The 13,941-nt window shown below is 37.9% G+C and overlaps 1 protein-coding gene across 17 annotated transcripts in view; it reads left to right on the top strand.

Moving 5' to 3' along the window:
• Hdac9 (histone deacetylase 9) overlaps positions 1-13,941 on the top strand; it is an 855,384-nt gene that overhangs the window by 803,149 nt on the left and 38,294 nt on the right. For all 17 annotated transcript variants that reach the window (XM_060367035.1, XM_060367042.1, XM_060367053.1 and 14 more), the window contains one exon: positions 9,405-9,489. In XM_060367035.1, the coding sequence (XP_060223018.1) occupies positions 9,405-9,489 (85 nt within the window). The remainder of the gene's footprint in view (positions 1-9,404; positions 9,490-13,941) is intronic.

The following is a 13,941-nucleotide window of genomic DNA, read 5'->3' as shown; positions in this document are numbered from 1 at the left end:
AAAACCCAGGAAGTAGTGACCAAATTATTTGGGCACTATATTGATTATTTAACTGACTTTAATTCTCTGGATGTCTTTTAGTAAGTTCAATCTTGTGTTTAGAATATTCTAATTAGCATCTTGTTTGTTTTGGTTGGCCATACTCAATTGCAAAAGAAAATCTAAAATTTGTTTATCTTAATCCAAAGACAGGGGGTTTAGTCTAGTTGTTTCACTTTTTTCCTACTAAAAATTCTAGGGATGTAGACAGAGATATAGATTCCCCACAGGGTACTTTAGGTATGACAGATGGGGTTGGTATATTGAACATTGAAAGATAAATTTTGTTCCAGTGGATCTCTCTGTACACCCAGAAGAACAAAGCAAAGAGAAAGAAGGAAGGATATTTTAAATGGAAAGTAGAAGAAAAACACAAGTGTGCTATACATTATAATTCATTTGAGAAGAGGAAATGAAAATCTAATACTTGAAACAACTCAAGAAACAAAGAGTTCTCACTTTCATTGACAATATAATTTATAATCCAAGGCCTGGCTTGGGTACTTTTCTCAGGTCAAGGGTCATTGTGACTCCATTGAAGTTTTAAATTTTATTTCTGCAGAAATAATAATACATAAGGCATATTGTGTGTACCTCACCATTTAACCAAAGTACCTACATGCAATTTCCACAGCAGTTTTATGTGGTAATCTCTGGATAAGAAAACAGAAACGACGTCTTTCAGATGCCAATTACTGCAATTTAAAATTCCCAATTTCCCTCCAAGCTCCCTTGCAAGTGATTAATAGAGCAATTATGACTTATTATCTGGGATTTAACTGTTACAAATAACAAAATGTAGTGAAGCCGGAGCTGAAAACACTGACAGAACCAACTGGCTTCCCAACCACGATCATGCAATTGAGCTCAAATTAGAAAGGTCAAGAGGGCCTCTGTGAGGGCCTCTGTACTCCGTCAGATGTATTTATTCATGTGTAGAGAATTAAAATTCATAAACATTTTCCAGTTTTTTAAATGCTATTTCTTTTTGTTGTTCTTGGCCAGGCTCTTGGCCAGGCATTGTCAATATAACAAAATAATCCTCCTCCTCCTCCTCCTCCTCCTCCTCCTCCTCCTCCTCCTCCTCCTCCTCCTCCTCCTCCTCCTCTTTCTCTTTCTCTTTCTTTTCTTCCTCCCCTTCTCTTTTTCGAACTTATTTTCAGAAAAAATAATATCTATTACATAACCCCAAAGAATTGTAAGATCAGCCGGAACCATTGCAAACACATAGATGGATACCAAAATTCACTGTTTAAGAAAATGCTATCTAAATATTGCAATTAAATAGGCATTTTCCTCTTTTAATATACTTTCAGGATGAAAATGATATGCTTAGCAAAACATCTAACTGTTCTTTTAAAAAATATGCATAAGGAAAGTCAAAATAATATACTATTGGATTAAAACTAATTTGAACATGGTACAAGAAATTCCTGGATGAGACTGGTTTTTGAAATCATACTCGAAGTCTTTTTTTAAATTTATTCCTTTTCTTGGCCAAGTATAGAACTGAGATTTATCAGTCCAATCAAATTATGATGAACATTTTTTAACATTTTCACTGCAGCCCTTAAAAACACCAGCTTGGCATTTTTAAGAAATTAAATAGCTCAATGAGAAAAGTCATGAGATTGATTGGAAAAGCATCAAGTACAGTTCTGTGAACAGCTACATCAGTTTTAGATTTAGTGACAGAAACATGTGTGTGCAGTCCCTGGAGGGTTTTATTTCAGTCGTCTATATTGGAACTGGCCAGCAAACATAGTCACAGTTTCTTTAAGGCCACATTCAACTACCATTCTGCAAACCCAATCAGCAGCATCTTCCTTAGAGCTGAGAAAAGCTTCAGGAATTTTCCATCCCTATGGAATCCAATCTGAAAACAAACATTCTGGTGAGCAAAGGAAAGAAGAGGATAGACAGTAGTAGAAGCTTCAGGTTGTAAGTTAAGAACAGGACCTTTCAAAGGTCACAGACCATACAAGAATTAAAAAATGAGATCAAGCACGTTAGAAAGAGTGATTTTTTTTAAGGTAAGCCTATATTTTCAAAGCTATGGAAGTTCTTGAGGTGATGTCATAGCTTCTCAGCTGCCCTTACTCATTAATGCTTGATATCTGTTTTCTTTCCATTTTCTTCTTTTATCTTTCCTTTGTTCCTCCTTTCATTTCCCACTCCCTTCCATCCTTCTATTTTACTCACTCCTTCTACATTTCCATTCCTCCTGGTTTTTTTTAAAAACAGTAACTACCCTCTTCTAAAACATACATGCTGCTTTCCTTTGATTGGGATTTCACAGACAGTGGTTGAACGTGGAGATTTCCTTTGTTTTTAAAGATGACTTTGTGCTCTAAAGATACTGAGACAAATACTTTAGCTGATTCCTAGTGGGTGTTGACAGCACCCCTGAAATGAACTCTTGAGATATTGTTGTCCAAGTTTTTCACTGAAGGGGAGGAGGTGTTTTGCATTGGGTTTTATGTAAAGACATTGTTTTGCCATCTTTTTTCATCTTTTAGATTATGGATGACTGAGGCTTAGTCCATTGGGGAATTGGTGAGAATCTGGGAATGCTTACAAGATCCTAAATAGTTGCAATTCATGAATAAGGGCTGAAAGAAAGTGTATGATATGCCAGAATAGCATTCCCCACCCTATTGTCTTCTTTTAGATTTTGATACCTGTTTGTACTCCAAAAGTAGTTGTGTGAGTAATCTAAAGGGAATGAAATTGTTTTGGAGAATTATTACTTGAAGATGCCTTCAGTATAAACATGCCCTGGGAGACTGATTTCTTATATCAGTGTTCACAATGAGAAATCAGATCATTTGCTGCCAGAAATGATGCATGATTTCAATAACTCAAAACTACTTGCAACTCATCTGAGTTATTTCTGTCTGGGTTTTTCAGATAGTTAAAAGAAATATGGGTTGTGAGCTTGAACACATCATGGGTTACAGCTACCAATAAAAGAAATAAAGCATTTTTTATAAGGAACCAAATAGAATGCTTTTATCTGTCCATTTATTATGTTGCCTTTTGTTAGACATCTATGTGTGACCAAAAGTACTAATGCAAGGAGAAGTAATGAGAGTGTTATCAAAGATCCTAGGGATGCAGTGCAGGGATGTTTATTTTATTTACAAGAATGTAGGGATATTTTACTTAGAACTATAATTTAACCTTGATCTTGGAACAAAGTAACACTTTGACAGGTTAGTATATAAGGAAAAGATATGTTATATAATAGAAGAACATAAGTGAGGACAGTGAGGCTCCTTGGAATTGCGGGTGGCTCTGAGTGGATATTTTGTTGTGTTTGTGGTGTTAGAGAGGTCAAGTTGAGAGGAGTAAAACAGGCCATATAGCTGGGCAAGTGAAATAGAATCATCATGAACTGAATTTCTGTGAAGAATATGGAGATTTTTAATGGGTATGCCCATACTTCATAGTAAAACAATCACTACAATAAAAACAGACTAAATCTTGTGTGTAGGACCTAGAGGCAGTATAATCTCAGTTGCTGAGGAAAGCATTGCTTCAAGCAACCTTGTTCAAGTTGAGTGAGTCTGCACCTTCCTAGCTGATGCCACAGCCACCTCCTGATGGATCCTGAAAACCAACTGTGGGTAGCTTCTACTCCATTCTGAGATCTGAGGCATCAGGCATCACAGGGACAGGTCAAAACACACCACAGTGAATATCTACCCTACAACTTTCATTGGGTGCCAAACGACACATTTCAGTTGGTGAATCCTACCATTATATCACTGATGTGAGATTCAAAACAGAGCCCTGTGCAAATCTTTGTAATGAAACTTAAAGGAAGTCATGTACGGTGCCTAGTGCCTGTAAACTCTGTAATCAGGAAGCAGACTGAAAGGAGTTACCACAAGTTTGGGGTTATCCTGGGCTATACAGAAAACCTCACCATAAATTAAAATACGTAAATCAAAAATTAGAAAAAAGAAAACATGAAAATTAGCCACGACTAATCTTACTGTAGTCCACTGTTGCTTTTTGTAATGCTGAAGAAAACTCTTGGCATCAAGAACTGAATAGCCACAACTACCTCTTTCCATCTTGGTCCTGATATCACTCCTGCAAGACATGTTAGGCTGTGCTGTTCTGAGATGTTTCTTTAGTGCTGTGTTGATGTCATCCTTCATCATTCGCTCAGAGGTGAGAGTCAAGCATAATATTAATAGCCCTGTCAGTCTAGGGGCTATATTGTCAACACAATCCACTCTGATTTCAGCCCCTCCAGCTCTATGTGGTGAAGAATATTAGTGATTTCAAACTAATAACAATGGCTATTTTAAGAATGACTGACTCATGATTCACAGTGAGGGTAAAATTATAACCAGATTTACTTATGCAATCAAATTAAACATATACAACTAATTGCAGTCATGCTTGGGCAATTATTTAAATGAGTGTAGGTTTTTAAGTATCAATCCCTCCTCACAGGGGAATTGATAATAAACAGTTCATCAGCATAGAAGGTCAAATGAGTATCCTGATCTGCCTCCCTTGTCCTTTTGGTCTTGGCCATCATATCCTTTCATAATCCCTTTGATCTGTACAACTGAACGCTTTTTGGATCTCATCTCCGTTGTTTGAATGTTGTAGACAGACTTTCAGTTTTCTTTGCAAGTGAACTTACGACCTGTATCTAAGAACATAACATTGTTGGAGCAAGACATTTTCACCTTGTTTCTTAGGGGCAACATCACACAATGGAGGCCACAGCCTGAAGTCTTGTGTTCCTACCTGTCTATGTCAGAGGACTTTTCCACTGTTGTTTCTGGATGAAGTTCTAATTCCTCCAACATTGTTTTTAAGTGTAAAATATAATACGCAGACATAAATCTGCACAAATATTAACAAGTTAATGAAACATCACAAGGATGTCACATGGAGAGCCATTAATTGAGTCAAGAGAATCTAAGCTCCTGGTGATTGGTATTCATTCTCTCCCTTTTGATTTTTAGATTTCTAACATCGTATTTTCATTTCCGGCTTGTAACTGTATAAGGAAGAAATTATGTCTACCTTTTGCATATAATGCCCTTGTTTGTGGAGAGCCATCTCTGTCATTGTACACAATGACAGCCTATTCATTTTCACCATTATATGGCATTATATTTTAGGAAAGAGAATTTTAAGGAAACTACTATAGTTTATTTACAATTATACTATGTTTAATAGATACAAACTTTTTTAAAGCTGTGTTTCAGTGGTAGAATATAAAAAGATTTTCTGAAATTAATAAATGTCCAAATCTCTCATGCTTTATTTCAGAATTATAATGTGGAGATTAGACAGCATAGTAAGGTAACAAAAAGACAGCACTAACAGAAGATGAATGAGAAATACATTATTATTCTAGATGATTGTGTAGAAAACATATTATTTTATTTAAGTATGTTTAATACTTAAGTTTAATAAGGTTGATGGTCAATTAAAATTTAACTAAAATCTGTGAAAATTTAAAATTCATTTGAAAAATTGATAAAAATCAACTATATCTCTTTAAACCAAGAGTGGTATAGGGAAGAAGGTTGAAGTATATAGATATTTTATGTGACTAGTCAACATGAGGAGAACCTGGATGATTTCTTCCTTATAAAAATTCTGACTGTTTCTTTGAAGTCTCTAAGAGCTAAAATTATCTATGAAAGCATTTGAAAGTAAATTTAGATCTGAGTATGGTGGCACATACTTATAATTCCAACAATGGGAGACTAATGAAGAAAGATCCTGAAGCCAGGGGCAGAGTGAGTTTTATTGTGTCAAAAAAGCAATCAATTAATTGATAATAAATAAACACAGAGATAATTTATAAGCATATCATCAAATATGCAAAATACCTAGAATAATTCTATCTAAGTCTTGGACTTGAGCATTAAAACTTAAAATATTTTAGAGACATTAACAATCTTCCACCTGAATTCCTATATATGGATTGAATGTTACAGATTGTGAAGATTTCCTTTGTACCAAATTGGGCTAAAGTTCAGTGTCTGTGCTTTTTATATATATATATATATATAAGATCTTATTCTACTTGTATTCCTGCAATTGCTTTTAATATAATTTTGAAAAAAATTAGCTAATTTATTTTTAATTAGATATAACTGCATCAACCTAGGAGGTAGTGACACAAACCTTGAATCCCAGCACTCAAGAGGCAGAGGAAGGTGGATCTCTTGAGTTTGAGGTCAACCTGGTCTACAGAGTGAGTCCAGGACATCCAAGGCTACACAGAAAGACCGTGTCTTGAAAAAAAATATATATATATGTATTATGCATGTTATATATATATACACACACACACACATATACATACATACAATTGCATCATTTTCACTCCCTCCTCTCTTCAACCCTTCCCATGTTTTCCTCAGACATTCCCCATCCCCTTTCATATCCATGGCCTCTGAGTCTTCCTCTCTTAACTGTTACTTGCCTGTAGCTGGTGTTTAAAATAGCTGCAGTCCTCGAAAATCATATGACAGGTGAAACTGAAGAAACTTCTAAATTGTGTATAATACCTTGATTTTATTTAAGAGATGCAGAAACACAGGTGTCTCTATTTCTGAGCCTAAATCTGTATAAGAGTTGGTAACGATTATATTTCACACATACCAAAGATGATCACTAATGTTGGATGTCCATGAGTTGCACTCAAATTGTCTAATTTATCTTAATAACTTTGTGAAAATTATCTTTATCTAATGGGATTGGTTGACAGACAGCATGATGCGTGCGTAAGACTTCTTACATCTGGATCTGCTTTCTCTTCCTGAAACATTTTGCACGCAAAAGAAGTCTGTTTGCTTAGATTTATTTTTTTATCTTTTAGTAATTCTGACTAGTTTCAATAGCCAACATTTTTGCTACATCTCATTGGCTAAACTAAATACCTAACATAAGCTTTACTGTGTTTTCTCATGTTTGCTCCAAATTTATTAAAAATTATTATTTACTTAGTATTATTTCATTACTGAGTTATTAGATTACTAATAACGACCAATACTCATAAATATTTATCAAGTAGATTCTTCAATCAGACAGCTTGAGTGCCCATAATTCTGAGTGATTGAATCAACAAATTCCCTAAAAAACACACCTCAATTCTGTGGTCCCTCCATACGAGGCTTTAATTTTAGGAAAACAGTCTGTAAATGCTGCTCGCTTCCTTGCCAATGGAGAGACTACTGCCCCTAGCCCTCTCTGCACAGCTACTGGATGAAAATAAAGAGCCCACATTGTGAGAGCACTCTCAATCCAGCCCTGTCTGTGTGTACACACTCAAAACGAAACAAATTGCTGCAATTTGCTGAAGGTTAAAACCCTCAAATGGCATTCACCTAAAACATGCGGGGAAATGGTTTGAGAGGCTTAAATGATCAATTTAATTTCCTTAATTCTCTGAGTTGCTTTTACAAGTAGGCACAACTTTATGGCATCTTTATGAAGACTCCAAATTGTGGGTTTAGATGTGTTTGTATTTTCATACTCAACATGCTGAACCACATACACTTTCTATATTACCCAGGACTTAAAAACAAGCCCACAGACCTCACTGTGCTCCAGTTGCAGAACTGGGGCTTTTACATTTGTGACCCCACTCTAGTTTTTTTTTTTTCCACTATCCAACACAGTTTGTCAGCATTTTTTATCCGAAGTCACAGGAAGGTTTCTGAAAGAACTAAATGTGCCAATCTGTCGTGTAAGTTCTAATATGAAGTGGTGTTTCAAGACATTTTGTTTCTACAAAAAAGCAATTTCTCCCCAGGTTCTGAGAAAGAAGTGAATGGAAGGAAACTTTGTGTGTGAGCAAAGCGGCTCACTCAACCCGTCTACTCCTTCAGGAAGCATTTTCCAAGGAACCTGCAGCTCCTGATTCAGTCGCTCCTCTGAGATGAGAGAGCAGCAGCAGGATAGCGTATTCTTAAAGATACAATCTGCAGTACTGGTTTTTTGTTGGCATTGTTGTTTTAATGATTTTAACCAAATTTAAGCGTTTCAGATTCCACAACCTTTCACAGACACTGACTTAGGTACAGTGGTGTTTTTACTTTCACTAAATGGCATCGCGCAGACCTTTTGATGTTTTAAAGCTCTTTCTTTGGCAGCTAAGGAAAACACTCTACAAAGTTATATTTAGTGAATTTACTCATGTATAAATATCCCCCAGCCACTCTGCTATCCTGTGGCATCTGGAAGAAAGGTGCTATTGTTTTCGATCTCATGATTGAAGTATAGAATAATCAACTCAAGAGACCCTGGGGGTGAGCTTTACTCACATATGCTGTGGAAATTTGTAATCCCTTGGTTTTTTGGTTTTTGTTTTTTTTTTTCCTCCAGATGCTTTGGTATGTCTAGTGACAGCAGTTCCTGGACATGCCACTGTATTTAACCACCCCCACTTCTGATTTGAGTTTACTAACTTGAAGTTTTCTAGGAAAACAAATTTCTTAGCATTTGTTGTCTTGCTATTATTGTTTCCTTGCTCTCTTTGTCCCCAAAACTAGACGGTTATTTTCTTTGTAAATATTCTACCCCACAGTACACTCATCACCACGTGCCTAGGATCCGAGTCACCAGACTTGATTCAGATAGAGATGCTCCATAAATTAGCAGAAGCTCTCCTGCAATGTTTGCCAAATTCCTCCATTTAAAAAAAATGGTGTAACTCCAGAAGACCATAATAGATTTGCGCAGAAGGAATTTGTCCCATGCTTGAGGCTGACACGAGTGTAGTTTTGAATAAACTGGATGCTAAGTGGAATTGTGCTCTTCTTCTACCTCTGGCTTCTTTAATACAGTTTTTTGTTTGTTTGTTTGTTGTTGTTGTTTTATTCTTTTGCTGCTACTTTACTGAAAGAACAAATGCTTCATGACCTTCCACCAGGAAGTGTTTAATGTTTAAGATGATTAAATATAAAAGCACAGCTGAAATGCAGACAATAGACTACCCACTCTGTCTGACATAACTTCCTTGAGAGTTTGTTCGATGGCCTCAGCTGCAGATAGCCTCGTGATGGAATTCGGTTTGTGAATTGCAAACCGAAAATTACACAAATACCTCAGATTTCAAGTGACTAATACACAGATGTACACCTGCTTCAGCGTGTCCATACATTAATCTTGATACCAATAGAAAAGCTCCTTGGAGTTTGATTATATGGACACAAAGCATAAAATATAACTGACCGCACCTGGGAACCTGATTTCAGCAAAAGGTTAAGCAGTTCTTGGAGCAGGCCTCTGGGGATGAGGTCTTCACTTGTGTTGCTCTGTGTTACTCACTGTAAAGTCCTCACGTTCTGTCCTGTTCTCTCCTGCACTTGCAGCTGGGCCCTCTCGAGGAAGATGCTCTACACCAGACGCCGAATACGAATGCTGCCGCTTCCTTACAGAAGGTCATTGAAATCCAAAGTATGTCTTCAGTTTCTTCTTCATCTTTAGCTAGGTCAAATTCATGGAAATTACATTGGGAATTAAAGCACAAAGAAACGTGTTTTAATTTGCACATATGTTTTTTATTGAAATGTCTTGCTTAATGTGATAGTCTTATCTAATGCAGTAACTCAGAATCTAGACATAGAATCTTATTTTTCTCATGCTTTCTGTGTACCTAAAATTATTTTAACCACAAACCACTGCCCTAGAACAATGAAATAAATTTAGGAATTGTGACAATGTAGTACAATTTTAACTATGAACAAGTTATTTCCTAAATATATTGGTGTTTGGCAACTATGTCCTGGCTTTAACTTAAGCAAGGAAGAAAAATTAATAAGAAGGCATCATCATGACAAAGTCAAGAGGGGCTTTTTATTAGGCAATTACCTTCACAGATGTCAACATACCCCTGAAGGGTAGCACAAAGAGAAACACACAGTGGCAAAAGTGGGTTCTAAGGATGATTAAGAAAACCCTTAGCTTTGCTGATTGTCTGTAGAAGCATGATTTCCACACCACTGAAAAAGCTCTGCCACACCTCAGAGGCCCTGTCTTCTCCTGCTTAGCGGCATCTAGGAGATGATGGTGTGAGGTGTGAGTGGGTTAGATGACCATTATTTTGATACCAATTATGTCATACACAAACTCAAAATAAGCCTCCATTCACATCTCACAAGTGCCTGGAATGTGGGCTACAGGTCTCCACTGAATGCTTACTCACTACATGTGACTACGGAATAAGTGATGAAGATCAAAGATTTTTCAGAGAACAGAAAAGTGAATATTTAAATGCTACAGAGCAACTTTCCTTGGATAATGCTGGGATGCAGGAGCTGACTGCCCCCAGAGACAAGCTGAGGTGCTCTAGCAGGAAACCTGCCCAGGACTGGGACTCTTGTTTTCCTGGTGGATCAGGAGGGTCCTGTGAGTGCCAGTCCAAATTACTCAGAAGGACTCTGGATGATCCCCTGACAGCCCTCTCCTGTTCATCCAGATCTGATCCACTGTTCCTGGGCGGGGCATTGGCAGGATAGAGAGAGTTCAGTCTTCCTGTGTGTTGTTTTCATTCAAAAGAATGAAAACATTGCCATTATATACACAGAGTGGTCACAGAAAATTCTTCCTGTGTATCTTCAGCATTTAAGGATGTTATTTGCTTACCAGTTTTTCAAGGTACAAAGGTTAGGTAAAAGCAGAAGGGAGAGGAGGAATAGGTAGACAAAGAGGAGAAGAGAAGGTAGAGGAGTTTCTGATTCAAGGATTTTACTGCCCAGTTGGTGAAGGAGAATAAAATGTCTAATTCCAACTCAGTGCCCATGGGAGGCATTGAGGCCATGTCAAAGAAGCAGCCTCTTCTTCAGTAAACAGGAGGCTCAAGGGATGTGGAAGCTTAGCTAGAGAGTAGGAAGATCTGAGCAGGTGACACTGGAATCACATTCTTCAGTGCCTTAATGCACCAATGTTTGTATCAGCTCCTAGTGAAGAGCTTCCTGGTCTGTCTGGAAACCAGGAGCTCTCACCTACTCAACCTGGTATTATTCATGAGTTCTTACCACCAAATAACATGCAACTACAGGAAAACGGACTTATCCTTAACTCTACAGGTGCTGTTCTTAGTTTTGTGCCAAGCCAGGGAACCTACATAGTAGTAACTGCTTAAATAAACCGCATATTTCATATACTGGCCAGGGAGGATTGGGCTTCATGGCCCTTTGGCCTGTGGTCCTGCAAACCCTGTGTGTAGGATAGTCCATGGGTCACTATTCATGTTCTTGCTGCCTTAAGATTCTTAGGAAGTTTTGAGCAAGGGGCCCACATTTTGTCCTGTGCCATTTGTTGTAAGACCTTGGTGAGCCACTGACCATGAAAATAAAGACACTGACATCTCTTAAGATTTTAAAGCCTAGGTCTTAACTAGGCAGACTTTCAATGAGCTCATCTAAGTTAACCTAGCAGATCCCTGAATCAAGTATCAAGTCGGACTCCTGCAGTGTCTCTTGGCACAAAAAAAAAAAAAAAAAAAAAAAAAAAAAAAAGCCTGCCTTTTCTTTTTCTTCTTCCCAGAGTCCCTTTCTGGGAGTCCTGCCTGGACTGCCTGGAAGTCCTGCCTCTCACTTCCTGCCCTAGATATTGGTTTGGCCATCAAGCTCTCCTTATAACAACCAATCAGCAGTGAGATACATTTGATACAATTCTTGACCTTTTCTTTAGGATTTACAAAACAGGAGGCCTGTAATAGGTCAAAGTAATTGCAATACCAGACTCTGTTAGCATTTAGCACACTGCTAGTTCAGCAAGTAAGAACCGAATATACAGAGAAACACCTTAAGACAATGTGAATGAAGGTCCCCTCTACAGCCCTTCAAGTAATATAACCAGTTTCTAGAACAATGTTCTGATGATAAAAATAACTGCTAGGAAAGAGTAATAGAAGTGTCACCCAAACTCGAGTTTGAATGGTTGTTTAGAGGGGAATGAACGGTGGTGGGATGAAATAGTAAAGGAACAGATGAACACAACTCTGGAGGGCACTTCTTAGCATGGAGAGAAGTGAAAATCCTTAGACACGATCATCCAGCACTCTGCTCTGACACTGTCCTGCATTTCCCTTGGTCCTAAGTTTGTGTGTCTTTTAGGCTACTCTGTCAAACTAAAGAAATGAGAAGAAAACAAGGCTTGTCTGTGGAACAGCAAAGTGAAGTGGGTATTTTAGGGTCCGAAGCCTCACACTGACTAGGGCAATTAAAATGATGGGCTTTGAGTTCAATGCCCAATGCTCAATTTCCTTACGAAATATGGCTGTATTCTTTTCTATACTTCTCCCTGATCCATATCCCCCATTTTCACCCTAACTACCCTGGACCCTTGACCAACCAGTCTCTTCATTTCTGGTTCAGCATGGAAAATAGTCAAGCCTAGCTACCTAGCTTCTGGACTAACAACAACAAAAATAGGAGCATGTGACTCTTTTCTTGTTAGAATGATGTTAAGAATTTTGAGACGCTCTTAGCAGAAAAGTGATCCAAGCATGCATCCTTCTGAGGCCGTGAATCTCACCCTTAGAAAAGGGACCACAAAATTAGTCTTTCTTGTGCACTGTTCTTCACACACTTCTGAGCACCACAAGGGTCCTCCCTTTAGCTAAAAGAGGTGTTTAAGTTTTAGACCACTTCCTAGCCCAGGTTCTGAATGATTCTGTGCTGTTGTCTGGGGCTATGTAAATGTAGGGAAGTGGGCTTTAGCATGTGAAAAAGTTCAGGCAAGTTCCTAGAGAGCTCTATCACAAGACACATAACAAGGCGCTGACAGGCCGTCTATGAATTCCTTTTTGAGACCTGAGCCCCCCAGCTGAGGGTATGCAGGTGCTGGATGTTTTGATTAGCATTGGCCTACAGCCTGGCCACATGCTTTGTTGTGTTTTGCAGCAGGGTCATCCCTGTGGTCCTATCCTTGCTTAGCCTGCTCATTCAGCTGAAGAGGAAAGCGGTATAAGGCTGCAGAAGGGCATTCAGTTCTCCTGACAGGTGGAGCACACCCCCCAATACATTACAGGCTACTTATATCTCATGGTAATGAATAGTATATAAGGGTCAACTGCCTTTGCAAAGAAATGGTGACTATATATGTGTGTGTGTGTGTGTGTGTGTGTATTACAAGATAGGGTTTTGCTGACAATATATTTTTAAAAGTTTTAGTTTCCCTCTAAAAAAGATGAAAGTAAGCTTACCATATATGATCATACTTCTGGATAGTAGCAAAAATAATTTATATATATATATATATATATATATACCATATATACCATACTTCTGAATAGTAGCAAAAATAATTTTTTAAAAGTTCTAAAAATATTAGCATCTGCATGTTCATCACAACACTATTCAGAACAGTCAAGAGACAGGAGCAACATCTGAATGTCTGTCAGTGGAAGAATGGATAAAGAAATGTGTTATGTAGAAAAAAAGAGGAAAGAGGAAGCCCGCAAAATGTATGCTCATATAGCTGTATGTCCTTTCACAGCACAAATTTTTCACTGAGGGTTTTGCTTTTTCGCTCCTACTTGCTGAAACCTCTGTGCAATGACGGGCACACACAGGTGTTTTGCAAATATTGTCAGATAAATCAGCCAATTAACCAGTAATTTCTTGTTCCATTCTAGGCCAGACTGATTTTTTAAAAGATTTATTTATTTATTTGTTATTTATACAGTGTTCTGCCTGCATGCCAGAAGACAGCACCAGATCTCATTATGATGGTTGGGAGCCACCATGTGGTTGCTGGGAATTGAACTCAGGACTTCTGGAAGGATAGCCAGTGCTCTTAACTGCTGAGCCATCTCCCCAGCCCCCAAGTTGATTTTTCTTAGGGTAGCTCAGTATAATTACACCTGTCAACAGTCAGAGGAATTTAGAAGAGCGAACAAAA

The sequence above is a fragment of the Meriones unguiculatus genome, chromosome 1 (assembly GCF_030254825.1).
Source record: "Meriones unguiculatus strain TT.TT164.6M chromosome 1, Bangor_MerUng_6.1, whole genome shotgun sequence".
NCBI classification, from domain to species: domain Eukaryota; kingdom Metazoa; phylum Chordata; class Mammalia; order Rodentia; family Muridae; genus Meriones; species Meriones unguiculatus.
This window is presented reverse-complemented; position numbering and strand designations above follow the sequence as displayed.